Source organism: Seriola aureovittata, chromosome 8, assembly GCF_021018895.1.
Source record: "Seriola aureovittata isolate HTS-2021-v1 ecotype China chromosome 8, ASM2101889v1, whole genome shotgun sequence".
Taxonomy (NCBI): Eukaryota; Metazoa; Chordata; class Actinopteri; order Carangiformes; family Carangidae; genus Seriola; species Seriola aureovittata.
Window position 1 is genome coordinate 5,562,783 of NC_079371.1, and position 27,420 is coordinate 5,590,202.

Genomic DNA, 27,420 nt, shown 5'->3' on the forward strand with positions numbered 1-27,420 from the left:
CTGATTAATAATCAATTTTTCCGTTTGTATTTTCAGCTGCTGCTGCTCACAGACAAGCCTGTCAACCCAGCTTTTATTTTTGTAGACCTGTGACGGGAAGTTGTTTTTGCATGGCGGGCGCCTTGACAGCGCAGGTCAGTGAGGTTGAATGAGTGTTTAGTGTTAGTGGTGTTTCTGCAGGGAAGAGTTACTATGGCAGGAGTTCTGCACCTCACTCTGCTTTTGTTTCTGCATTATGGATCATTTGCGGTCGTTTCAAGCCGACCTGCTGATGACGACACGACTGCAGTGGCGTCCACTGATGCAGCTTTTACTACTTTTACTACAACTGTGAGCCTTTCTTCTGCAGGAAAAACTGCAAACACCACTGATGTTCCCACCACAGGATTCACAACCAGTTGTAATGAGAAAACAACTAAACCTCCCACAACCAGCACAACTACTGAAGGCACCGGTAAAACAGCAGAGAGAGCAGCTCCAAGAAAAGAAGCTGAAGAAGAAGGAGAAGAAGAAGGTCCTCTGGAGTTAGGTGAATGGATATCAAAGTTATATTTTTATTATTTATCATTTGTATTCTACATTTTTTATTTGATTCAACTAATTGAAAAAAAACCTTTGTGGGCAGTTAATGACAGTTAATGATCAGTTAAACATTTAACATTCCCTTAAGGGTTTATAGTTTTCAATGTGGAATTTGCTGCATTACTCCTCATGGAAACATTTTCAGTGGTGCAGTTGTGCTAATCTGCATCAATACTATTTGTTTTTACAACTTAACTAATTGTTTGTTGGTTTCATGGGTCTCTTTGATTTTCCCATAAAGAAAAAAACAAAACATTCATTTGAAGAGAAAATGTGTTGTTTCATTTTTAAGTTAGATGTAACAAACTATCTACAAACTCAGGGGTGGTTGGGTTCTGCGAAGAAATAGTCCTCCTGAGGCTGTCAATGACCCCTCAAAAATTGCCATCATGGTCTATGTCCTGTTGATGAATTAACCACTGATGAAGCCTCTGGGTTTCTAGACAAACTACCCCTCAGGGTTCCTCAAAGCCTCCTAGATTCTAGTGTTAAAAGAGCTCTGTTGGTCTTTGCATATCTGCGGTCAGAGAGTCAGTGTCCGAGGGTTGGGGGAGGATGTTCTACATTTCAGCCATGTGTTTTCTACTGATGAAAACCAGATGCTGAAAACCAGTGTGATGCCTTAGACCAAAAAAAAAAAAAAGACCCCTCGCGCTCTTTAAAAGCAGTTGTCCATGCAGCCATTAATTCAACTGTATACTCACTGTGGCTGCAGCCAAAGGACTTAAATGTAAATAGATGCAAACACATACAGCCAAAAAAACTCCAGCACAGCAGTATTTACATGAATGCAGACTCAGATTTTAAAGTTGGTTTGTGCTGTTTGCTGTAGCTCTAAACTGAATCCTCTGGTGGTTTTAGATGGAGCAACAACTTTCCAACCAACGCTAAAGAATAGTTTCCTCCAAAAAAAAAGACACTTATCTGAAGTCAACTTGTACATGCATGTTTCCTACTGCATAAAATGGTTTGCCTTTTTATAGCAAGGAGGTCCACCAGGAGCGTTAACGTAGGGAAGAAGCCCAAAACGGTCGTGGCGAAACCCAAAGTCATCAGCAAGGAGCCAAAGGTTGTTAAGAAAACCAAAGCACAGGTCAAAAAAAGCAAAAGCCAATCAGTGGCTGGCACGGAAACAGTCCCACGTATGTATTGGGATTAGCCCTAAAGTATACAGTATGTGAATCAGACGGGGGTCAGATATTAGTAGCAAATAGTTTTTAGTGCTTTCACCACTTTGGAATAAAAGTGGGGTTTACTGCAACGGGACAATTCAAGTGTCCTCAGGGAATGTGAAGCTCGCTGAGACACTGGATTACCGGTTGAGTGCAAACTGACTCAGGAAAGCAACAGACACATTATAAAACTATTTGCTAATCTAAGTTCAGACCCGGATCTGATTCATGCTGCACCCATGCTGAGGCAGCACATACTGTATATCTAAACTTGTAGAAGACATTAATCCAATCTGAAGCGCTTCCCTCCAGCCAGTCCATCTCTCTCTCTCTCTCTCTCTCTCTCTGTCTCTTTCTAAAGCTCACTCTCCCACTCACACACACAAACTTGAACCACTAAAGTTTTTCAGTTTGGTTCGCATGTCTCAGTTTCAGCCTTCACAGAGCTGCAGTTGGTCTACCAGCTGTTTTGTCTATAAGTTCTTGCAGATGTATGTGTGTATATCTTTGTGTTTTCACGCTCTTGTGTATTCATGTATATCTGTGTGTGTGCTGCACAGGAAAACTGAGCCCGCTGTGGAAGTGTGTGTGTGTGCGTGTGTGTGTGTACATAGAGCGTCTGTATATACAGTATAATGTGTGCATGTAGAGGGAAAGGTCGAGGCAGAGATTAGCTCGTGGAGGTCGGCTGGAAATAAATGCTTCGTAAGCAACTTGTCATGTCATGTGAAATCAGAGCTGATCCTCATTAAAAATCCATTCAGGCCTGTCAGACAGAGCCGGAGTGAGATTAGCTGTCAGTGATGAGGCCAGAAAAGATGGAAAAGTAACCGCAAGTGTGAAAGTACCAACTGCTAATAACACATCTTCTACTTGGCTTCGTGAAGAGAATCAATTATTGGTGGTCATGGCTCTGTCCACGACATGGAGTGTGAAGTGTTGCAAGCAATTCACATGACGATGAGCTTTAATCAGACAAATTGGTTCAGCTCTTGATATCAAGTAGTAACCTGAAGAGGTTTGAACTGCCAACAAATTAAAGAGATCGTCGTCTCAGCTGCAGCTTCCCTCCATGTTTTTTTTTTTTTTTTTTTAAATAATCATGACTTCTGCTTCAGTCTCATTTGTGAAACTGTCTCAACAACTTGTCAACAGTTTTTACTAATTTTGGTGGACAGTGGTTTGAGCCAATAGCAGGTGATCATTTTTTGTTATAAATTTATAAAACACTTTCTGTTCTTAATCTATTAGTGCAGCCCCCAGTTTTGTCAGTGTGTTTGGATGAGCCCAAACTAATGAAGAAAAAACAAAACAACTTGCGACACTAACTTTCTTTATTTCACAAACGCACTTAATCAACTGCTGAAAGCCGAAACACATTCATGAAATACAGAAGATTCTTCCAGCTAATCAAAAAGGAAATGGAGAGCGGTTCTGGGAAACACATTAAATAGCAGAGTTAGATAGTGAGCATAGGTTGGAGTGTGAGTCATGGTGCTTGTTCATTTAAACTTCATAGGAAAAGACACGGTTTTCAGACTAAGTCAAAGAACAATAGTGAGATGAAATAATGCTCCACTCCCCACAAAACAACATTTCTGTTTGCATTTCAGCACCACCGAGTACTTACAGGTTTTACACTCAAACCAACCGACAACCTGGATTCAGTTTTTCACCCAGTGGAGTTTATTTACCCACATAATCAGCTGGGCTGTTGGGCTGCTTTAATGTATTTATCTCCTGGGCATCATTGTCAGCTCCCCAAGTCTCTGTGGCTCAGACAGAAATTTGTGGTTTGGCAGGAGTCCAGTGGCCGACGGCAACAAAGAGACATCACTTTTTAAAGCTGAGCAACATCTTGAGTCACAAGCAGCTCAACACAGATCCAGAAGGACTACAAGGAAAAAGGGGGGAAAGGGTGTTTAAAAGAAATGCCACCTACGTTTAAGCAGCTTCTATACCTCGGCCTGACACTTTTTCAGCAGCCAGTGAAGCTTCCTGGCAGGAAGAGGCCGTTTGAACCGAGCTGAACCCTCTGGACAATGAGAGTCTGTCTGAGGCTCTAATACAGCAGCAGAGGCTGTGGATAGGTTTAAAGAAACGTCACCAGCTACAAGAGAGCGCCGCTTTTCTCTGTTTCCTGCCCTCCTCTTCACTTCTTTTCACTTCTCTTGGCTTGATTTATAAATATATCAGAAATCTGAAAGCAAAAAACAAACAGTTTTTGATGATGGCGGTGGTGGAGAGCGCTATCAGCTGATATCAGCTGATTTTCATAATCATTAAACCATTCAGTGACTCTTTGTGACCTCTATAGAGAGATCTGCATTTATTACGTTTCCACACTCAGTTTGTTTCACTTCAGTCCGTCTGTAATTTGTCACATTGATAAAATGTGATAAATCCCTTTGATGTTATATATTCCATATGCAATATATAACATTCAACTCTTAAAGACACAAACTGACAAACCATTTCCCCCTTTTCTCTTACATACTTTTGAGAATTGATCTTGTGATGTCTTAACTCTCAGCTACTCACTCATAATGTCAAGTGTGTGTACATACTGTCTGTACAGTATTATATATGTACATATAAGTGTGTGTGTTTGTATAGTTACAGTACATGTGGTATGCAAACCTGCTCAGAGTTCACTGCAGTACAGAGCAGCAAAGTCTGTGGAAATGAAACTGGTCCCATTAACAATACACAGAGAGACACAGCTCTTCCAGGTTAATGTTGGTTCTAATTAGTTTAACTTGCTCTCTTAATTTTCCCCTCATCGGTTTTGTATGTCGAATGGCACCAAACACTTTCAGTGGCTCTTGCAGCCAGAGGAGCAACAAAAGCTGTAATCGGCAACAAAGCGCTGAACCAAAGTTGAGAAATTCATCCAGGATTGGGCAAAAATTAAAAAGTGAAAACAAGAAGCATTCAACCAAGTCTACAGAGCTTAAAGTTTTAATTCACACCACCATTGAAATGCCACAGTGCTCTCTGGAAGATGTTTTACAAAGTCTTACAACGTTCTTGTTACTAAAAACATTGTGCCGAGGATTGAATCGATTCAATCTAAAAGCTGATGCTCAGCCAATTATCGACCGTCGATCAGACTTCAGCTCCCACTTACTTTGCTCCTCTATTGTCATTGAACAATAATATTGAAATGGTGACTAAATGTCTGTCGATGGTGTCAGAATGTCCTCCACTGGGTCTGGAGTCGCTGAAGGTCAAAGACAATCAGCTGAAAGCGTCGTCCTACAAACGCAGAGGCCTCGGCCCTCACCGCGGACGCCTCAACATCCAGGTAACCACAGAGACCAACAGCAGTCCAAAACTTCATCTAGTACAGCACATGCTATCTACAGAGCAGCACTGTCACTGTGTGTTTCGTGTGTGTGTGTGTGTGTGTGTGTGTGTGTGTGTTACAGTCTGGGATAGAGGACGGAGACATCTACGACGGAGCCTGGTGTGCTCAGTACAGAGACCAGAACCAGTGGCTGGAGGTCGACGCTCGGCAACAGACTCGCTTCACCGGGGTCATCCTGCAGGGTCGCAGCTCCATCTGGAGGTCAGTGCTGAGGGTCAAAGGTTTTACAGCACCAGGGAGATTGATGGGAAATGTAGTTTTGTACAGCAAAATGAATCTATGTTTTCCTCCCATTTTAAATCTTAAACACTCAAAGTGAAGGCTTCTGTTGCTGCCCTGCTCATGTGATGCAGATGTAAACGCTCCTCTACAAGCTGCTCCTGTGTATCACATGTAATATAATATTCACTATAGAACTACATGTGTCTTGCTCACACACAGTTGGAACGTGGTTCACACCTACAAGGTGCAGTTCAGTAACGACTCCCTGGTCTGGAAGCCATGTATGAACGGGACTGAAGAGGCTGTGAGTAAACATATTGTTCTTTTCCATCTTTCAAACTGAATTCTTATCTCTCTCTTCCTTTGTACATTTCACTGTTCAAGCTGCTCTGGTTTTCAAACCAGCGACCTTGACGAGGGTTTTGTTATAATGGTGGTAACAGCCAGTGGGAGAATTACAGTGTAATGATTTTCCTTCTCTCAATATCTTAGCTACTTAACTTATGCATGAAGGGATTTCTTTCAGTCAGAACGTGTTACATTTTATTTTGGTCTGGCTGGTAAATTGTTCACTTGGTTCCAGAGGCAGCTGTTGCCAGGTGTTTTCAAGCCGAATTAAAACAAGTGGCATCACTGAAGCAAAAATGTGCAGATACCAGCTTCTCAAGTGTGAACATTTACTAGTTTTCCAGTTTTTGAATCTCGGCCGTTGGTCAGACAAAAAAAAAAAAAAAAGAACAATAAATTGATTATTAAAGAAATTGATCATCAGACCTGTTGATAATATTAGTGATTGCTAAGTGCAGCCTCAATATAAACTAAAACAGTAAGGTGTTAAAACCAGATTTTGACACAGGGATCCTCTACAACACCTGGGCCACATGGACTCTGGGAACTCATGCTTTCCATTTGGACTATTTTCTGACGAGGTAAAAGTTGTCTGTTGTCTTCCTTACAGAGTAGTGAACTATGATGAACTAACTATAGGTTAACATTTAAACATTCTATATTTTCCTCTAAATGTATTAAGAAACAACAAACCTCTTTCTAGGAAATATACTAAGGACCAGCATCTACATATCGGCAAGTTACTGGGAAAATTTCCAGGAAAGTAGAATTAGACGAAGCATTAGTGAGAGATGGTATAAACTCTGGACCGTGACTGAACGAGTTGCTGAGTTGGTACTTGGAGCAATGTTTTTATTGAGTTTTCATTATACAGGCATTGTTGAAACTCGTGCAGCAGATGCTAAATGTCAGTTTATGGAAGAAAGTAAGAAAGGGAAAGTCATCACAGTGTAATTCTCCCACAAGCTGTTACCAGCTTTCCAACAGAGGCCTTTAAAGGAAAGTTTGGTAAACGAGGGACGTGCTGCAGTGTTGAGGGACTCCTTTAGTTTAATAATGCAACATTCATTATCTTCCACAGTGACAGGATTGTACGATACACGTGGTTGTTCAGGATGATAAAACAGGTTTGGAAGTGGTTCGGCTTTGGTTGGGTTTGTTTATTTCACCGGCCTTTCTGGCATGTGTGCCACAGCTTTTTTCAATTTAATTTTTCTGTTCCATTTTTCCGCCTGTCCCATCACCACACTGTAACTCTTGTGGTGTCACTTTTTATAGAAGCAAATGAGTACAAGAAAAAAAGCTTTTGTTCTGTTTTGTCAAGTATAATTCAGGTTGTCAAAAGAACAGAAAAGAAGTAATAAAATTCTCCATCTCAGACAGAAACGTTAACGAGAGAATAAAAGCTGACGAGCATGCACAAGTGGAAGTTAACATTCACGATCTGCAGTGACACACTAGTAAGCATGGAGTCCTGTTTTTGAGACTCTTAATCAAATGTATTTTCTCAGGAAGGTTGCACATGGGTAGATAGTGTACTTGGAATTTTGAAAATAAAGTTAATGCAATTTTGTTTTCGTTACATGATCCACGGTGGAAATAAAAAGAGGGATAGCTTTGTAACAAAGGTCCATAGCTATAGATTCAAACTTTATGGTCTCTTGTCTTTATTTTAAACCACTTGTCCATTAGATTAGCTCATATTTCACCACGTCTCCCTGCGTTAAAGGTATTTGAAGGGAACCAGGATACAGAGACGCCTGTCCTCGCCCTTTTCAACACTTCCACAGTGGCCCGTTACATCCGGATCAACCCGCAGACCTGGTACGAGAATGGGACGCTGGGGGACATCTGCCTGAGAGCCGAGGTGTTGGGCTGCACGGTCCCAGGTACGGGCTGCCAACCGCTGGAAACAGCTGTTATGTATTAGTATTTACACCACGTTTGGCCACTGTAACACACATCTTTCTCCTTTTTAAAGATCCAAATAATATCTACCCATGGCAGACAGAGCTGGCAGAGTCCAGAGACAAACTGGACTTCAGACACCACAACTACAAGGAGATGAGAAAGGTAGGACAGAGTATGACAATGATTTTTTATGATGGTCAGTCATGATGATCACAACATCTTAATGGTATTAAAGAAGAAGATAATGTTCTTTTCAACTAAAATTTAACACAACCAAAAAGAAGAGGTTATATTTTTGTTTATTTTAAAGAAGCTGTGTTGTCAGATATAAATAAAACTCCAGCACCATGTTGACAAAAGTACCAGGTTTTAGTTTCTACAGTGACTCTAGAAAGCTCCCACAGTGTGTGTGTGTCTGTGTGTGTGGTCCGGTCTCAGTTTTACCAAAAAGCAAATATTATGGGAGGTTTCACTCCATCATGGCAGGGTCCTCACTGTGCTGCCACTACCTGCGGTCTGTGTGAAGACACCGTCGTGGATCTGATGGTCAGAAAACAGCCCACAGAAACAAACACACCAATCCACAGTCCACATGTGGAAAGACATTCAGCATTTTGACACAGACTAGACAGATCAGTGAGTGTGATTTTACACATCACACTCAACAAACATATAAATCAATCAACTGAACTCTATAAAGTGTCCATGACAATCTCAACCTCTCCTCAGATGTATTATACAGACAGACAGACAGACAGACAGACAGACAGACAGACAGACAGACAGACAGACAGACAGACAGACAGACAGACAGACAGGGAGACTGTGGTTCACACATCTCTTTTCTCCAGCTTTTCTCTGCAGCTCTAGCAAAAACAGGACATTTTGTGTTGGTCTCTGAGCCTCTCTTCTGATTGGCTGACTGTTTCTTTTAATGACACAAGGCAAGGCTTGGTAAAACTCACCGGTAAATGCAAATGATGATGGTCAATCAGTGCTGAAACGAGCTGGACAAACGGTCAAATTCAGACTAAAATGCTCCAGTATTACAGAAAAAACAGACTTTAGCCACTGGTCTCTAATGTTATTTAGCATTAAACGCGTTATTGAGCATTTTGATACTTGACAGTATCTGTATAGCACCTAGACCTGCTTTATAATCAAAAATTTACTTTTTTTTCCTCCCAGCTGATGAAGTCGGTGAATGAGGCGTGTCCTGACATCACCCGCATCTACAGCATCGGAAAGAGCTACACGGGTCTGAAGCTCTACGTCATGGAGATCTCTGACAACCCTGGAAAACACGAGCTGGGTGAGACTGATGTGAAAGTAAACACTCAAAATATACCACATCTGGTTTAAAAAGAAAACTCTTTTTTCTCTGTCTCATCATGGATTATCTCTAAGAAAAGATGTTAAAGATCTAACTGATAAAGTTTCACAATTTAAAACAAAGTTAAAAAAAAAAGTTAAAAATTGTCGCTGACCTTTCACTGGTGCCATTCACTCTGTTCATAGGTCAAAGTTTATGAATTAGAAAAGCTGGTGAGATTATTTCTGCCTTTAGAGCAGCTCAACCTTAAAGAAGTTCTTCCTTCACTACAATTGCAGTCGTCCACATGCTGCACTGCTGCCACGCTGCTTCTCCTCCACTGAGAGAAATCATTTCACCTGACGAGGGCCAGATCCTGCTTTGCATTCACAGAGTGATCAGAGGGGTCAGGGGGTCAGGGGGGCAGGTGGGGGGGGGGCATCTACAGTGGCTGCCCCTGTATCCCAAAAACTAAACCAGACAGTCCAGCACTGTGTGAAACGTAAACGGCTCTGAGGTGTACAAATGTTTTCTTTGGCCTCCTCAGCTCAGCCCACATGGCAGCAGAGGGGAGAGGTTTTCCCGCCAAAATATATGGCAGTGAAGGCAGCACGGGGGAGCAGAAGAGTGGGAGATCATGCCTGTCCATTCAATCTTTAAAATTTGGGTAGGTAGGTTGGTTGGTGGGTGGGTTGAAAGGTAGGTGGTAGATATGGACCTTGACCTCGACCTTTGACCACCCAATTCTAATCAGTTCATCCTTGAGTCCAGATGTGATGAAATACAAAAATCACCATAGCCGGCTTTGTTAGGACTTCCTGTCGTATATCAACAAATAACTGGCAGCTTTTACAAAGGAGGGTTCAGTTTTTCCCTCCGCTCGGTTCAGTCTATGACCTGATTCTTTGTCTTTCTTTCCAAAGAAAAGTGTGGGTTCGGTCTGGTCGATCTCATGTTCCACTGACTGAGCTCTGAGTCTTCTCATGTTATCTTCCATCTCAGTGGTTACAGTAGGAACACGCAAACTGGATTCTCCCTCCGCCCCTTCATCTTCCACACATTATGTAACAACTGTCTATGTAGCTTCTTGTAGAAAGTTTGTCTCCAAGTTTGTTCTTATGCTGCTGTCTCAGCTGGGCCACTGGAGAGGTTCAGGCTTATTTGACTTTCTGATTGGTTAAATAAAGAAAATTCCACTTTTTGTTTCTTGGGATAATTTCCTTATAATCTTCCATCAACAAACAGCATCAGTTCGATCACATCCCTCATAATCTTACGAGATCGAGATTCATTTTAATGAACTGACCCAGTCCCAGTGTTAGTCTGCGATGACTCCAGACTGTGTTTCCATCATTCATTTCTGGCCACTGCAAAACCACTAAACATGCTCTTACCGAAGCCCACAAGTATTTAAAGGTTACAGTTTTCCCACAAAATCTAAAAGACAGACCATAAACAACTGACCAAAACTAAAGCACATTCTTTCATTTAGTTTTGATACACGATGACAAAGGATCAGAACCCTGATGAAGAGTTTCCAGCTCCAGTTATTGAAGTAAAGCTTATCTATATTAGGATCCCATCCTGATAATCAGACTAAATTAACATTTTGTTTCCACTTCATTTATTTGAATTGCTCAAACATGGGCAGTGATTCCAGGCCCTGGAGCCAGGCTTAGAAGCTCCTTTAATATTGGAAAGGCCTTCAAACCATTTTCCAAACTCAAAACTTCAAAATAAACATGAATCGCTCACACCTCATGAATTCAGGCATGCTGATTGTTGTATACAAACCCGGATCGGCCACCTCTCAGAGCCACAGTGTCAGAAACTCATCTGTGCTCAGTGTGAGTTGAAACTCCTGCTCATAAACAGTTTTGTGGAGGACGTGTGAGATTTCAGAGCCACTTGTAAGTGTAATGTATGTGGCGGAAACAGGAAACGGATCCTTTCATGGCGCTCAGTGAAAGAGGTTGATCTGTGCAAACACAGATACTGTAGGTAAATTAAGTTTCGAGGAAGGGCTCCTCATCCTTGCGGCATATGATGATATCTGGACAGTTTAAGACACAGAACATGAGCAACAACAAAAGTAAAAGCATTCAAATGTCAGATCATACAGCATTTTAGAACCTGCCCCTTTGTTGTGGCTCCCCCTGCAGGAGAACCAGAGTTCAGATACGTCGCAGGGATGCATGGGAACGAGGTGCTGGGCCGGGAGCTTCTGCTCAACCTGATGGAGTACATGTGCCAAGAATACAAACGGGGCGACCAGCGCATCGTCCGTCTGATCAAAGAGACTCGCATCCACCTTCTGCCCTCCATGAACCCTGATGGCTACGAGATGGCCTTTAAAAAGGTGCACGGAGATACCTTTAGTCAAAGATTGTGTTTGGTAGATGATGATTAGACACCTCTTTACATTTTTAATCCACAGGGCTCAGAGCTGGCGGGTTGGGCCCTGGGTCGTTACAGCTACGAGGGCATAGACATGAACCACAACTTTGCTGACCTTAACTCAGGGATGTGGACGGCCATCGAGCTGGAGACGGACCAATCCAAACTCATCAACCACTACTTCCCCATCCCCGAGCAGTACACCTCTGAAGACGCCTTTGTAAGTTTAAAGACGCACATGACACTTTGAAAAGAAGTAAAATATTAAGATATTAATGTTTGTTACTCTTTTAGTTTGACATTACATCTTACTGCAACATGGAGCAACAGGCATGCTCAAGAAATTGGTCTTAAATGATTGATTTCAGTACTTGTGCTGTAGAAATGAATGCATCAATCATCTCATTATCAATAAAATCCTACAGTAAATAAAAAATGAACATGTGATTCATGATAAAAACAAAACAAAATAGCAAAAAATACCATTCAGTGTAGTTTATACTGAAAGGAATTAATTCTCAACTCTTTAATACAGCTCATTAGTTTGGAGCACATTTCTTACTGTGTTGTCTCTGAATGACCATTGGAAAAAAAATCGTTTTATCTTTCTTGAATTGAAACTGTAAAGTTCAATAGCAGATACTCATTTATCTAACAACATGGATATAAAACCCTCAAACATGTTTTAGATTTTCAGAAACACCAGTTAAAGACACCTTCTATGGCAAAATCCCTTGTCTGGCTAATTTAAAATAAGTAGGACTTTGGATCTTAGTTGCTATGGTGTTAGTGAAATGTCTGTATAAAAATCTGTTTAAACCCAGTTTATCCTCTGTGACTAAATCTCCACCTCCAACATCAGGTGGCATCAGAGACCCGAGCTGTCATCAACTGGATGCAGAACATCCCATTTGTTCTCAGTGCCAACCTCCACGGTGGAGAGCTGGTGGTCACCTACCCATACGACATGACCCGGGACTGGGCACCTCGCGAGCACACGCCAACCGCTGATGAAAGTTTCTTCCGTTGGTTGGCCACAGTTTACGCCAGCACCAATCAGGTTACTCCTCCTCCTCCTCCTCCTCCTCCTGGCACGTATCGCTCTCAGTTTGAAAAAACATCTCCTTTACCAAGTTGTTGTTTCTCACATTAACAGGTGATGTCCAACCCAGACCGGCGGCCCTGCCACAACAAGGACTTCCTCAGATATAACAACATCATCAATGGAGCTGACTGGCACAACGTACCAGGAAGTAAGAATGTGTGTGTTTCCTAAAGTTAGTTTAATCCAGTGTGATTCAGCTGAACTCCATAAAGCTTTTAGAGTATTACATCATTTTTATATTTGTGTGTATTGTCAAGTTTATTTTGCTGTGTGACAGAGCCCTCTAACCTCATCTCTTTATTAACCTCATCAAGAACAGATGTGGTAAGAATGAAACCCTCCGACTGCAGCAGATTTAATTTAATTTCTCATGTATTTTGTCTACCTTGCAAGGTATGAATGACTTCAGCTACCTCCACACCAACTGCTTCGAGGTGACGGTGGAGTTGTCCTGTGATAAATTTCCTCATGTCAGCGAACTTCCCATCGAGTGGAACAATAACAGAGAGTCTCTGCTGGTTTACATGGAGCAGGTCCGGCTCCTTTTTTATCATCTTTCTTCACTTAATCTTTTTTTTTTTTTCTGTGAGCAAAACAGCTGAAGTTTAAATCTCTCTCATTTATTGCTTCTTACCGTGTGTTGCTGTTTCATATCGACAGCCCCAATAAAAATGATCTCATTTTCCTTTCTTTGATTTTTTTTTTTTTTTAGGTTCACCGTGGAATTAAAGGTGTGGTTCGGGACAAAGACACAGAGGCTGGTATAGCTGATGCCATAATAAAAGTCGATGTCATTGATCATCATATCAGATCAGGTAAAGTTTTACATCTCACATCAGATATTAATTAAGTTTCCTGCTTTCCATGCTCTGTACATAACTAGTGCTTTATTTTGCTCATCTTAAATAAACTCATAATAGAAGCACTTTACTTTTTATTTGGTCACTCTCCAGCCATTCTGTCATTACTATTTTTTTAAGTGTATCGTTGTAATAATTGGAATTGAGAGCTTCTGCAGTAAGGCCTCTGGATTTTTGGGATGATAAACTTTGCACTGAAGGGCAGAAATTTACTGTAATATTCCACCATGACAGTATTTTATTAAATGCATTTATCCACATATCCTGAGTGTTACTCCATCTCCTGCTGTGTCTTACTCTGCAGTTGCTGACGGCGACTACTGGCGGCTGCTGAACCCCGGTGAGTACAAAGTGACGGCCAGCGCACAGGGATACTTCCCTTCCACCCGCACCTGCCAGGTCATGTATGACCACTACCCCACGATCTGCGACTTCCGCCTCACCAAGATGCCCAAACAGAGGCTAAAGGAGATTTTAGCGAAGGGCGGGAAACTCCCCAAGGACCTGCAGCTCAGGCTGCGCCAGCTACGTCTACGTAAGCTCCGCGTCACCACCAAGGCTATCAACCAGAGGCGTGCTGCTGCCGCCGCCAAACGGGTTAGGAGGATGTAAAGATGAGGATGACGGGAACAAAGCAGGCCTTGTTCATTTTCACTATGACACAATGTCTTCACTGGAGTCATGTCACTATTCCTTTGTTTGAATGCTGTTATTTATCCACAACAACTGTACAAATACACACCTGATATATAAAGAATTTAATCCTCTGCTGTGGAGCAGCAGAACAATTCACTACTTAAAGACTTGTTTATGGCTGCTGTTGATGCTGTTAAAAGTCACAGCAAACTCCAGAACTGCTGAAATGTTTGGTTTGGACTTCAAAGTATAAATATGTTTTGATTGCGTGGCAAGAAAACATCAGGGACTACGTTGGGACAAGACCTTTCCTCACGAGAAGGTGAGGCAGATAAGCTGCCAGTAAACACAAGGAGAGACTGTACTGTACAGAAAGTCAGGCGTTCAGTCCTCACAAAAAAACAAAAATCTTAACCCTACCTTGACTTCAGACTCTCTACCCGGAGGAGGACGCACAGTTGCAGATGAGCAAGAGCGATGGAGGCGCCGAGGACATCGGCTCCATTCAAACATTCTGTCTTTTCACTTGTTATATTTTCTTTTAGTTTCCGTCATTTTCTGAGTTTTTGTCAAACTGTAACTTTGTATCCACCTCCTCGTCTTTAACAGGTGGTTGAACTGATAGAAGTTCAAGATGAAACGGCACGACTCCTTCAAAATAAAAGCGTCATGTTCACAAATCTAATAAGATTATAAGATCTTTACGAAAACAGCACTGAAACTGGAAAGAAATGAGCATAAGTACATGATTAAGTGCGAGTTTGAGGCGTGAAAGAAAGACACTAACTTTCTACTTTCCATTGTTACATTTGTCTTCATGTTGTCATGTTTCTAAACTGAATGAACAAATTCGGTTAGAGGGGACAACTGAATCTTTATTTATTACATAATTAACATTTGACTTTACAGGTAAAAACATTAAAAATAAAACTAATTTACTTCAGGATAGTGAGCTTCCACTTGACACCGTTTCTCATCTTTGGTGGCACCAGGACCTCAGCATCTACAAAGAAAAAAATATGTTGTTATACCTGTTACAACCGACTTATTTCAACCTAGTGTTTGTTCACATATGGCACGGATCAGATACGCATTAAAAAGTTGTGCAAACAATGACCTGCAAGTGTTTTTGTGAGATAATCTATAGAAATGCTGCTGACCTTGTGAAGCTGCAGGTTTCTGCTGCTGCTGCTGGAAAGACGCCATGATGCTGTTTGCAGTCGAGTTTGGACCAGTGAGCTGAAGAGCAGGAACGAGGTGAGAGATTATAAGACAATGTTTAAATCCTAATAATGCACAAACGCAATGCTGCGTTCTTGTGTCTCATACATTCACAGTATGTTTGGTTGCATCTTAACTCTTATTCTTTGGGATATCTTGGGTTTTTAGTGTCATTTCATTTTCATGTACAGGATATTATTCCCTGTTAGTTCATAGAAACAGAAAACAGTTGAATTCCTGATACAAGAAGATAATACATTTTTATCTCATCTTTTAAGTCACCTGTTACAGTTTGTCCAATCACAAAGTGAAAAGTTCATAAAAACAAGTGTGAAGAAAGCTCATTACTGATTTTAATGATGTCTGTTATCAAAGTTACCGGAGCTTGGTTGTTTTGGAGGCTTTCCAGCCACACTTCAGGCACTGCTGTCTCCATCATCTGCAGAGCCTCCTCGTAGGCCAGCTGCAGCTTCTCTGCCTGTTTGTCGAACTGGAACAGCACCAGGGCTTTCAGCAGGCTGTGCACTTCCTCTGCAAGAGGGGAGGGGCGAATGAGCCGTCAGTCAAACTGGTTGAACTATACATACCACTCAAACTATATAAACTTCTCTACGAAGTACAACTGAATAGTTTAGAATTTATGAGGGCAGGTATTTAAATGCAGACTGAATGCTTCTCCAGTATTAACGCATTTCCCATCATCCTTCGCTGCATCATCCTTTTACTGCTACCGCTGTGTTGTTCACTTTAGAATTGCAGACACATTTCAACAAGCAGATACAACTTAATCTTAGTTTCTGCAGCAGGAAATGAATCAAATCAAACACAGATTGTCTCCACATTATTTGAGTTATTGAAAATATAAAGCAAAGGAAATAGAAACAAGTAGGAGCCTTTGGGTGTTCAGGTCTGTACCTCTCATCTTGTCCACAGTGGTGATGATCTCACCCAGGGCGTACATCAGCGCCCGGTCCTCCATCGGGCTTCCTTCCTTCAGACTGAGCTTCTTCCGCTCGGCCTTCCTCCGGTTCTTTGATGATCTCCTGTAGGCCAGGAAAATAATCAAGTAATCACTTATCACCCGGGTGACACATTTAAAGTGTAAAAAAATTTGATCAGGAAGTTTTGTCTTACGAGGAGATGCGGGAGTTGCTGTGGGAGTATTTGGAGCCAGTCATCACACTGCTGGCCTCAGAGTAAAGCTCAGCATCAGGACAGTCTGGACCGTCCTCATCTGATAAGAGACGACGCAGGGTTAACGAAAATTATATATTATAATTTCTTTTTTTTCTTCCTTCTTGTCCTGTACGCTTTAATTCATACTCTTTAGTCTATTTAGCCATATCATGGTGATTGAAACATCCTGAGCATAGAGATGGAGATTATACTGCAAGACTTCTACTGGGTGTTTTGAGATTAAGCTTTTTACAACTTTTTAGGCCTGAAAAAGGGGTGAACATATGTTATACTCTAAATAAGAATGTTTGGGTTAAGTTTGACTTTAAGATACGGATCTGACATAAAATCATGACACTTGTTCTCACCCAGCATGTCCTGTCTGGCCTTCTCTTTCTGTTCTCGGACCAGAGCCAGCCGGGTCCTGTGGCGCGTGAACGTCGCCACCTGAGCCTCCAGGAAAACAGTCTGGGTGCCGGCAGCTGACACAAGACAACATGACAACATCAAAACAACACAAGACCACAAGACAAAAGTTCTTTGTTTAGCTTCCTCTTACTTTTGTCCGTCAAAATCTTTTAAACCCGTTTGGCTTCTCTCCTCCATTTTCATGAAATTTGAACACACTTGGAGCAGCGTGCTCACACTGCTCATGTGTCTGAACTGTTCTTACCTTCTAATAGAGCAGGTTTCAGGTTGGTTTCAGTGATGTCTTGTCTGTTGTGAATGTAAATCTGAAGCAGACAAAGAAATATTGTGGGTCATTATAAGAATTTTCTCAACATAGCCAGGCTTTTTAAATTTAAGTAAAGGTTTTTCCATTTTACAAAAAGGTAATGACAAATAAAAAAAAGTGAAAAGAAGAATTTTGCACACTGACCAATCGCAGCGACTCCTCCCAGACTGCACCGTTGATCAGAGCCAAGATGGCTTCCTCACAGTCCTGTAGGGAACAAGAGTACAGACCGTCAGAGCTCAGCTAGTTTGCAGCAGAATTTAAATATAAAAATCAACTTCAGAGAGTCTGTTTTTTACATTTATCTGTTTGGTTTTGCTCAGTCAAAATAGCTGCTTCATTAGAAGCCATTTTGTCCAGCTGTTCAGAGGATCTTACTTTGGCGTACTGGTCCAACAGCAAAGCAGCTTCTGAGAACCGCCGCTGTTCGGTCAGCTTCTCTGTGAGGGGAGGAGGCGGAAACTATTTTAGGCTTTACATATAAAGAACTGTACCATGTCTCAGCAGCTAACCAGCTACCTGTTTGACTGACAACCTGTTGTCATGGTTACCTGCCAGGTCCCTGGCCAGTAGAGCCAACTGGTCGGGCGGTAGTGGGATCTGCTGCGCCACACAGATGGCGTTTCTCCAACTGGAGCTGCTGGCGAACGCCTGCAGGGCGCCGACCGACTCTCCACATCGCCACAGCAACAGGCCGGCCTGCTCGGCCTGCTGCTGCTCCACTAGGTGCTCAGCATAGGCGCAGCTCAGAGCCTGGAGGTCAAAGGTGAAAGTCAGTTTGATCTTCTGTAATGACTTTTCAACGAGCAGTACCAACTTTGACTGTTGGTCATGTGTTTTGTTGTAACTTAATCTAATTGTTTCATGCTACAAACTCAAAGCGTGACTAAATGATGAATGGAAAACAGCTGTGAGGGACGTTTGTTTTCTGTACCTTGTAGTGAGCGCTGTTTGCTGTGAACAGCCTCAGAGCTTCACTGTAGAGTTTCTGCTCCTTGACCAGCTGCAGAGCTTCAGGGAAATGTTCCTCTCCTGAACACAGAACACAACAACATCATGTCATGATCACTTTGGATTTTAGAGAAAAAAAATCTGCAAAACACCAACACACTTTTACTTCTCCCTTCTGTTTTGAAATTTGTGTGTTTTTTTTTACATGTTGATGATATATGGCAAGCTTTGTGCATACATCACTGAAGCTGTGAGTCCTGTAACTGGAAAACCTTCATATTCAACAGGTGGCTTCCAGAGAAAAACAGACAGAAGTAAAAGGGGCCGAGACGACAGATACAGTGTCACTGACCACACTTGCTGAGGTGAAGCAGGGCTTTCCTGTAGCGTTTCAGGTGTTTGTCGATGGTGTAGCGTTGGTAGTTTGGCTCCAGACTCTTCAGCATGTTCAGGAAGGGAAGGTACTCTTTGGGGTCCTGGAGAGACAGAAATGAAGGAACATTAGCAGACGACATGATGCCAAACTCATCCACCAGTTACACATTAGTCATATAGTAGAGTGTAACAAACTCCAAACTCCCTTCAGAGCTGATTATCTAATTAGATTTTGATGCACCTCGCAGTGTAAGTTAACATATGTTGCAGCTTAAATGCCTCTTGTTTCATTTTTACTCCCCTCTGGTGCAAAATCCGCATGAAATAAAAAGAAGTTTCATCTTCTTACTGTGATAAGGAGGTCAAATGTAATGAAGTAAAACATGCAGTCAGGCGTTTCCTCCTCCGGCATCTCCTACCTTCTGGGATTTCTCGGCCACCATGAGCACGAGGTCGAAGTCGTACGTTCCCAGAGAGTGTTCGTACAGGTCGTTGACATTGACGAGGAAGAGGAGGTACTTCAGCGCCTCTTCAGCTTTCACAGCGCCCGGAGAGTTTGGAGGGTTCTCTGGACAGATACACGCACAGCACTTCATGACATGATGACTGAGCATTAAGGAAGAGAAATGAAACATCCTCTCCTCATATCCATCCATATCTGTGTCTGTGTGTGTGTGTGTCTGTGTGTGTGTGTGCGTGTGTGTGTGTGTGTGTGTGTGTGTGAGGGAGAGAGTGTGTAGAGGCGTTCAGCTGCTGTATACTGCTTCTCGTGTGTCTGAAGTGTGCTCACCTCGAAGCTCGTGGACTTTCTGCAGAGCGGTTTCCAGCTCCGGAACCGTCTTCTTCACATGAGTTGTCAATATCGAAAGACAGAACCTGGATGGAGAACATGATCATTAATGTCTTGCCACTGAGAAATTCACAGCACATCTCTGACCTAATCACCATCTCTCCTGGTTACATCCCCCACAAAAACTAGAGATGTGGATAAATTCTGTTGGATGCACAACCTTTGTTTACTCAGACAATTGAAATAAAGTGACCCTGACTTTACATTGTGTTATTATGTGTAAAAAAAAAGTCCGTCTGTGACCTTAAATAAAAATATCACTGACTTGTTTTGATCCATTGATTCCATGGTGCTCCGTAAAGCATCACAAACCACATCCACCTTCTTCTGGCCGGAGGCAGGCTGGGGCTGGACTGGGCTGCTCTCAGGGCGGGGGTACATGCTGCTGGTTGTGTCCTCCTCCCTGGGAACCAAAGAAAAAAAAATGCATGTAATAAAAGATTTATTTATTTATTTTAATGTGAAAATCAACTCTTTCAGCTCCGACTAAGTCTTACTTGAGCTCAGTAAGGAAGAGGTTGATGTGGTTGATGGAGTTGAGTTGTGTAATGAAGGTTTCTATGTTCTCCAGGAAAACCTGCAGGAGGAAAATAAAACCCTTATTTTTTTTTATTAATGAACTAATGCTTTGTCATAACTTAGTGTTCAATAAAAAAGTCTGTTCAACAGCCTGAGAGAAAAATCAAGTCTGACAAAATGATTACGCTGTTATCACTCAAAGCATTTTAAATCATTTAAATTTACTGCTGTCAGTTCCTTTGTTTGTGTCTTGTTTGTAAATCACCTTGTATTATACAGGCCTTCATTCTTCAAACGCATCTTTTAGAACATATCAGAACCGTCCCAAGCGTTTATGGGGCCCTAAGCAGAATTTGATTTGGCCAAGGGCGTAGGTTTGGTGTCAACATTGGTAGGGAAACAACAACCCGCCACCCCTCCAAAACAAAGACATTGACTTTTTAATGCCGTCAACCAAACGGTTTATTAACATATAAGATCTGAATTTATATGGAAATGTGTTGAATTTCCATATATGACATACATGTACATATGAAGTTAAAATATATATGTATATACAGTATCACCAATATGTGTAAAAATAACATGTGAAACCTGTCAAACTGTCATAGTATGGTAAGGCATAATGTCATCGTATTGTCACGAATGTTAAAACCCAGTACAAACCTTTGGGTTGTGGTCGTAAATGAGGTTCAGGTTGATCCTCAGCTTCCTCATACACTCAAAGGCTTCTCTGAACCTCAGACTGAGAAAAGAAAGAACAGCAAACAACATGTAGGACTGAGCTTAACACTCCAGATACAGTTTGGCAAAATGTTCACTTTTGTTCACCTTCTGCTTCCAGTATTTGTGCTCAGCTCGGCTAAGATAGGAATTTGGGTAAAATGCAGTACATGTACTAAAAATACTGGACAGTTCATTTGAGTATCAGGCTAAAAAACAGAATTTTTTTTTTCTAACCCCTAACCCAGTGTCGACCTGGAAGAACTGTTTCTCACTATAATTTTGGCAACATTCAATAGTGAACATCTCATTTAGAAATCAAGCATGTGATATGATGGAAGGATTTCAAACTCACCTGTTCAACCACTTCCTGAGCTGAGCCAACACCAGCGCTCTGTGATGTACGGTCTCCAGGTTCCCACGAGGCATCTGGACACAAACCCGAAAGAATCAGATAGTTTGTCATTTTAAAAACTGAAAATGTTTGTTAAAGGTTTCTTAATGTGTGTGTGTGTGTGTGTTACTGACCTGTAGAATCACTCTGGTGTCTTGAGGCACCACAGTGACGATCCTGGATCCTCTCTCCACCCGACGCAGCGTCTCGTCGTTCTGACCTCCATCTGAGGCCAAGGCCGCCTGCAGCCCTGCAGGATCAAAGGTCATTTGATTCTGTTGTACCGTAAAATACATGAGCCAAAACCAGCCATTTCAGAGGGAAAGAGGAACACAACACGGATGTTAACATTACCTATCGGAGCAGCTGGAGACTGAGCTAACAACACGACAAACTAGCTCCTTACTGAAAACCTCCAGGTCCAAATGAAGCAATAACTGAAGCAATAAAGTGTTTTTTTTTACATCAATATGGACTCAGGGGGCATCTAAATTCTTCTGACTCCGGACGCTTCACCTTACCTTTGACACTCAGAGTGCTCAGCTGGAGGCAGCGGCAGGTGTGGGAGTGTGTGGTGATGAGGAGGAAGTCATTGCAAATTGCAAAAGAAGAAACGTTGGAGGCGAGCTGAGAAAGAAACAGACATAAATGAACATGTTTTTTTTTTTTTCATCTTCAGATGAACTTACTGCGAGAGCTGGAAAAACAAAGTTCATACCTCTGTGTCTCCAGAGTACAGGTGGGATCTGTCTGTCAGGCCCAGGAGATGTTCCTAAAGACATAAAGGCAAAGCAAACAACAAACATATGCATTTTGGCCTGTATACAAGAACTCACTTATGATTAATCATGTAAGTATAAGTCAGTATGTTTGTACCTCTCCACTGATGCTGCAGAGCGCCGTCTGAACACAGGGAACAGGGAAGTTGATTTTACATCCACTGGAGACACGCCAATCCTCCACTGATGGCTCAGGACAATCTTCACAGGAGTTTTAAAAATTCAGTTTTGATTTTCCATTTTCCAATCAAATATCTCTTAGCATTAAAAAAAAAAGCAGAAGAAAAGTGTTGGTTTCTGACCCCAGAGCAATTTCCTGATCTGTCCATCCTCCAGCTGTAGGGCCACAGTGCCAGACTGAGAAGACTGAACCATACTGACCACAACACCATCCACTTCAATCTCCGACCTGAGGCATAAAAAAAGCTGGGGTATAATTCACTTAAATGACCATAAATTATTTCAGTGTCACTGTTTTCATTTACAGGCCTTGCAGGACAAAGACGTGGCCACAGGAGATGCTCAGTTTGCTGACCTGACGGTGAGGGTTTCCTTAGTGTCCTGAGCAGGACGGAGCATCTTCAGGGTGGAGGAGGTTGGCAGCAGACCAGAGGTGACACCCACAAACAGCTCATTCTCCAGCCACAGCAGCTGCCGCAGAGCTAGAGGCTCGTCCTGGAGAGCTGCTACACTGCAGGAAGACGAGGAAGGAGAATGATTTGGGTAAATGTAGTAAGAACACGGGTAAACCATGAAAAAGGAGCAAACAGTATCCTGCACCGGCATTGACGGTCATTGTGTCACCTGAAGGTTTTCTGGAGGATTAGGGGACGAGACATAATCCTGAACCCCTCAGCTGTTTTGTCAACCTGTTCTCCTGAATCTGGATCAACAAGAAAACATGCAAGCGGGTAAAATAAAAAGAACACAAAGTTAACAATAACATACAAACAGCCTGTTTATGTGACTTTAAAAACACAAAGAAAAAGGCTAAATGTGAGAATCAGCCCAGACACTATTTCTCCTGCTCAAGTACCATGTCTGTCTTCTTCAACCTCTGATCTCTCAGGTACTGAGGGTGTTTTCTGCAGTTACTTTGGATTATGTTCACACTCTAAAATCAGACTTCAGCTGACGGCTAAAAAAAAAAGTTTCAGGCGTTAGAAAAATAGACACGAGACAGGAGAATTACAATATTCTTCGTTTTTCTTCGATTATTCGTTTAATACCAAATTTAATTTTACTCACATTCCTTCTGATTATTGACACTTTATGGAAAACAGTGCATAACCCACCTTGGCTGTAGACTGAGATCTGACCATCAGCGGTGAACGCTGCCAGCTGATTGCTCCTTTGAGGTTGGCAGAGAAAGGTGACCTGGTTGACTGGTGATTTCAGCTGGAGCTCGAAAGAGCACATGGGTGGAGGGACCACACACTTCCTGAACGTTGTCACCAGGATTTTATCTGAGGGGTTTTAGACAAATATTAACATCATACTGATTCATCCTGCAGCTCCACCTCCTCTCATCTCATCGGTCCTCACCTCCATCGATCACGGCCACATTGGCGTCGTCAGTGGCGTCCAGCCCGGGGCTCCGCTCTGTCGTCCAGCCCCAGTCGTAAGTGATGCTGGCCCAGCTGCGTGTCACCAGGTGGAGCTTCAGGGGACGCTCGGGGTCCCAGCAGACATCGACCGGAGCCTTCTGAGGGTCTCTGCCAAAGTCCAGGCTCTGCTTCAGATACCAGTGGTAGTTTCCTACCGTCCACAGCTGGACTGCAGGGGAAGCATCGACAGCTTTAACGTTGATTCACCATGGACTGATGAAAGAAAATCTGACTGTGATAAACATTTTGTTTATTTCTTTATTCATTCAATAATTAATTTGTGCATTTATCAAAGGCAATTAGGGAAACTGTCCCTCATAATAATGTTTTATGACTAAGCCTGAAATTTTCAGCATAATAATTTTTTTTTTTTTCTTGATGTTTGCATCTCTCGTTCACTATATTTACATGAAATACAATGTTCTGACAGTAACCCGATAAGACTTTAGTGACTGAAGTGGCAGTATTAAAAAAGATACTGTGGCAGACAGCAAGTTCAACTTTGGCTGAACTTACTGTAAGTTTTGACCCGTCCATCCTCTCCGGCGGTCATGTCCTCCAACCAGACAGCTAAAACAGTGGAGTCACTGTTCCACAGCAGCTCCTTCACCTACCCCACACACACACACGCACACACACACACCAGTCTAATAATCTGCTAACACTGTCCTCTGGATCAGAAACTTAACCACTGATCCTGGTCATGCTGATCATTTTATATCAGTTCAATCAATACGTCAGAAGTTTTATGTAAGGTCAGATTTAACTGAACAAACCCTGGCCTGGTCCTTGTTGAAGGGCAGGGTGAAGTCTCCGTGCATCAGTCCGTTCTTCTCCATGAACACCACGCTGTGTTTGTTGGGGTGACGCTGGGTGCTAGCTATCAGGCTGCCGGAGGGTCTGAAACCCAAGGAGAACGTTTTAAATGTAAATTAGTATTTATTCGTGAAAGGTTCTTCTCACATTTATGCAGTTCTCCACAAGGAAAATATCTCAAACAAAAGTTTACAATACTTTTTTAATAAGCCAGAAGAAAATTGTCTTAGCAGGTCTCTTACTTCCAGCACAGCGCCTGCTCCAGACCACTGACGGGCTCACTGGTGGCCTGCAGGACGCCCTCTCTGTTCCACACCCGCACCTTCCTGGCGCCGGTCTGAGGACAGACGGCGCTGACGGCAAACAGTTGACCGTCACCGCGCCACGTGACCCGCGGCCTGCGGTCGTCCCACACAGCAGCTGGCTGCACCTCCTTTGTTGCATCATTGACAATATTTTCATATTTATATTTAATATTTTTTTCATTCATTTCAGCAATTTAATTCAAACTCTGCTGTTTCTGTGGTTGAATACTGACCTGGTTCTTCCTCTGTGCTGCCTGTTTCCCCTCTGAGCCGTGGAACTGAGTCTCCTTCTTCCCCCAACCCACTGTGATGAACTTTCCTGCAAAACCGTTATAATTCAGTCATATTACAAATATTTATACTTCCCATGAATCATCTTGTGACCCTTAAGGCAGCAACCTCTGATCTGGAGCCACTGTACCTTCGCCGAAGTCGTCCTGGTGGATCCCGACCTCGGTGATCGGCTCAAAGTCTTTGGTCATCATGATGATTGTTTCCTGACCTGTGAACACAAAATATAATTGATTTAATCAATCTTAATATGTTTTGTTGGAATTAAGACTTGACTTACTAAGCGCTGACGTCTTACTAAGGTAAGGACACTGTATGCATGTCTTGGAAAGCAGAACAGTGTAACAGTAGTCTTCTGCAGGAAACTCAAATGTTTATTCATGCGTTCAATGTCATTTTTGTTCTGTGTGTTTTGTTTGTGTTCAGTGTTGTAAAGTTACTCTGATAACATAAGCTTATCAGGCGATATAAGCTGGAAGCTTCTGATTTAAAACAATGCATTAACAATTTTATAAATGACATTTTTTTATTTATTTATTTTTTTTATAAAAGACTGACCAGTAGTAAGAATGACGAGCTCTTCATCAGGACTCCAACTCATCGACGTCAGACCGCTGTCCACACTGCCAACACACTCCAACTGTGGAACATGATAAGAGACATTTAATGAGAACCCTCATTCACATAATGTATGTGGCCTGTCACCCTGTAACTGTAACTCAGAGCAAACTTTCATTTTAAAGCTAAGGCCGACTCTAAACCCTCAAACAGCAGCTGACCTGGCACGTGTTGAAGTTGAAGAGAACGACATCGCCACCAGCTGTGGCCAAACACGCCGACTCCAGTTCAGCCAGGTCCTGCAGTCCGATCACCACGCCACTGCCGTCCTCTGGGAGGAAACCATCAGCCGTCAATGAGGCTTCACTGACCACCTGCAGCAGAGAATGGTGGGAAGTTAAAGACGAGTGAACCAACTTTCACCTCCACTCGTAGTTTATATTAAAGATTCCCAATTAAAAAATTCAGGTCCTTTACCTTTTTAGTTGACACAAAATACCAGTGTAGACACATCTCAACACATTACTATCCTCCATGAGATAAAGCTAAAATAAATGAGTGAACAGAGCTATGGTGCTTTTAAGTGTAATAAAAGCCTGCAAAGTCTTGAGCATCAACAACTAAACACATTTTTCCCTGTCACCAGTGAGAGCTGTAAACTCCCATCTCTTCCAGAGACAAAGCAACAAGTACAGTGTAGCTCACCTGGCCAGTTCGGGGGTCATACTCCGTGATGGAGTACTGAGAGGCAACCAGCAGCGAGCCGGTGTCGGCCCGCACTGAGAAAAACTGCGGAGAGCCTGGTCCCTGCAGCTCCGAGCTGCACAGGCTCTTTAGCAGCTTCAGGTTCCTCATTTCACCTCAGGACAGAAGGAGAACGCACTGAACCTGAGTCCTGGATCCAAAGGCTGCAAAAGACCTGAAACAACAACAATTAAACACGTTCAGTGCTGAAACTGAACAGACATATCTAGGCAATCTATCAATGTAAGATTAGTAAGGTCAGCAGGGATATTATTTTGCATTAAGTAATGAGCTGGCTTCAGTGTTGTACTATCTAACATTACATTACACATACAATTACAGTTTAGTGTGACTATTGTTACTGAACAGAGAATGCCAATATTGACCATCATGCCAACACAACAGCAGATTGCTTTTCAGTTTTCCATGTATAAAATGTCTTCTAAAAGCACGGACAGCCATGCCTGTTATATCATCAGCAATATAGACACATTCAGTCAAATATATTTGGATATAGGAAACATTTGCAGATATGGATGATTTGGGATGGATTGGCTGTTTTCCCAATAAATTAAGTAAATTATTAGTTCAGTAATTGATCAAGTAAACAAACAGTCCTGTGAGTGTCAGACTTAATAGCTGGAAGATGTCTGTGTGCTCTTGTGAGGTGTTAACACAACTGCTACATTAGATTAATCCATCATCTGACACACCCTCTACCTGACCACTTATTTACCCTCTTTCAATCAAAGTCTAGATGACAATGCCTCTATGCAACGAGTCAACGAAATTTATCAACATGTGTTGAATTACACAGCTAATTTAATAGTTCTTTAAGACGTCACATTACGTTGTTATCCACTTTCCTTAACCTTGTTTCACTGCGTCATTCAAGGCATCAGTAACAAGAATCAATCGCCCATAATCATAACGGTGTAATGTTAGTTTAAAGGTCCTTTCACGATGTAAAACACAGGTTATTTTCGACTTACTGTCTAAGCTGGTGGAGGTCTATAGTAAAAGTGTGCAGGCTGTCCGAAAATGGAACTGTAAGTACTAGCTTACCATTAAACTATAAGAAGCAACATGTTTTTGGCGACGATAATACAACAGCTAAACAAAAAAATGACAACTATGAAACGTATTAATATTTTAAGATAACAATGAAACCCACCGAGAACAAACTGCTTGAAGAAATAAACCCTTTTAAACGTCCAGCATCAACAACACAACAACACGCATGTGGCACTGTCAGACTCATAACCTTTCACCTCTAACGCAGTTACGTGATGTCTCGGCGGTATCGCCCCCTGGCGCCGTGGAGCAAATATACATCACAATACATGGACTTTATCATGGAAAGTTGGTTGATGATTATTAAATGTTTTTTTTTAACAAAACAATGATAACAAATGTTATTTAATTAAACTGCTTTTGGATAGACATATACACAAGTCCAA

The 27,420-nt window shown here is 42.1% G+C and overlaps 2 protein-coding genes across 3 annotated transcripts; one reads left to right on the forward strand and one right to left on the reverse strand.

Moving 5' to 3' along the window:
* The first annotated feature begins 176 nt into the window (after nucleotides 1–176).
* LOC130173681 (probable carboxypeptidase X1) lies at nucleotides 177–14,595 on the forward strand. Of its 2 annotated transcripts, XM_056383132.1 has the most exons (15): nucleotides 177–529; nucleotides 1,566–1,724; nucleotides 4,952–5,061; nucleotides 5,186–5,325; nucleotides 5,566–5,650; nucleotides 7,424–7,583; nucleotides 7,676–7,767; nucleotides 8,794–8,917; nucleotides 11,080–11,276; nucleotides 11,355–11,534; nucleotides 12,177–12,374; nucleotides 12,471–12,567; nucleotides 12,813–12,952; nucleotides 13,132–13,234; nucleotides 13,584–14,595. In XM_056383132.1, the coding sequence occupies exons 1-15, from the start codon at nucleotides 193–195 to the stop codon at nucleotides 13,889–13,891; spliced, it is 2,430 nt and encodes an 809-aa protein (XP_056239107.1). In that variant the 5' UTR covers nucleotides 177–192; the 3' UTR covers nucleotides 13,892–14,595. The 2 variants fall into 2 exon arrangements, with proteins under 2 accessions (XP_056239107.1, XP_056239106.1); XM_056383131.1 differs by lacking the exon at nucleotides 1,566–1,724.
* A 174-nt stretch (nucleotides 14,596–14,769) lies between these two features.
* Nucleotides 14,770–27,221, reverse strand: elp1 (elongator acetyltransferase complex subunit 1). Its single transcript, XM_056383130.1, has 36 exons — nucleotides 27,135–27,221; nucleotides 25,922–26,135; nucleotides 25,438–25,590; nucleotides 25,217–25,298; nucleotides 24,789–24,869; nucleotides 24,601–24,686; nucleotides 24,305–24,495; nucleotides 24,023–24,146; nucleotides 23,763–23,856; nucleotides 23,185–23,415; nucleotides 22,935–23,105; nucleotides 22,444–22,522; nucleotides 22,175–22,330; nucleotides 21,942–22,048; nucleotides 21,737–21,840; nucleotides 21,579–21,632; nucleotides 21,382–21,487; nucleotides 20,995–21,110; nucleotides 20,822–20,895; nucleotides 20,410–20,488; nucleotides 19,722–19,801; nucleotides 19,490–19,627; nucleotides 19,165–19,250; nucleotides 18,794–18,942; nucleotides 18,352–18,475; nucleotides 17,983–18,080; nucleotides 17,600–17,801; nucleotides 17,427–17,488; nucleotides 17,193–17,255; nucleotides 16,986–17,046; nucleotides 16,681–16,794; nucleotides 16,271–16,370; nucleotides 16,052–16,179; nucleotides 15,516–15,667; nucleotides 15,076–15,154; nucleotides 14,770–14,918 (listed from the first exon to the last, which is right to left on the reverse strand). Exons 2-36 carry the CDS (start codon nucleotides 26,069–26,071, stop codon nucleotides 14,851–14,853), a joined length of 3,942 nt encoding a protein of 1,313 aa, XP_056239105.1. The 5' UTR covers nucleotides 26,072–26,135; nucleotides 27,135–27,221; the 3' UTR covers nucleotides 14,770–14,850.
* Between the last annotated feature and the right edge of the window lie 199 nt (nucleotides 27,222–27,420).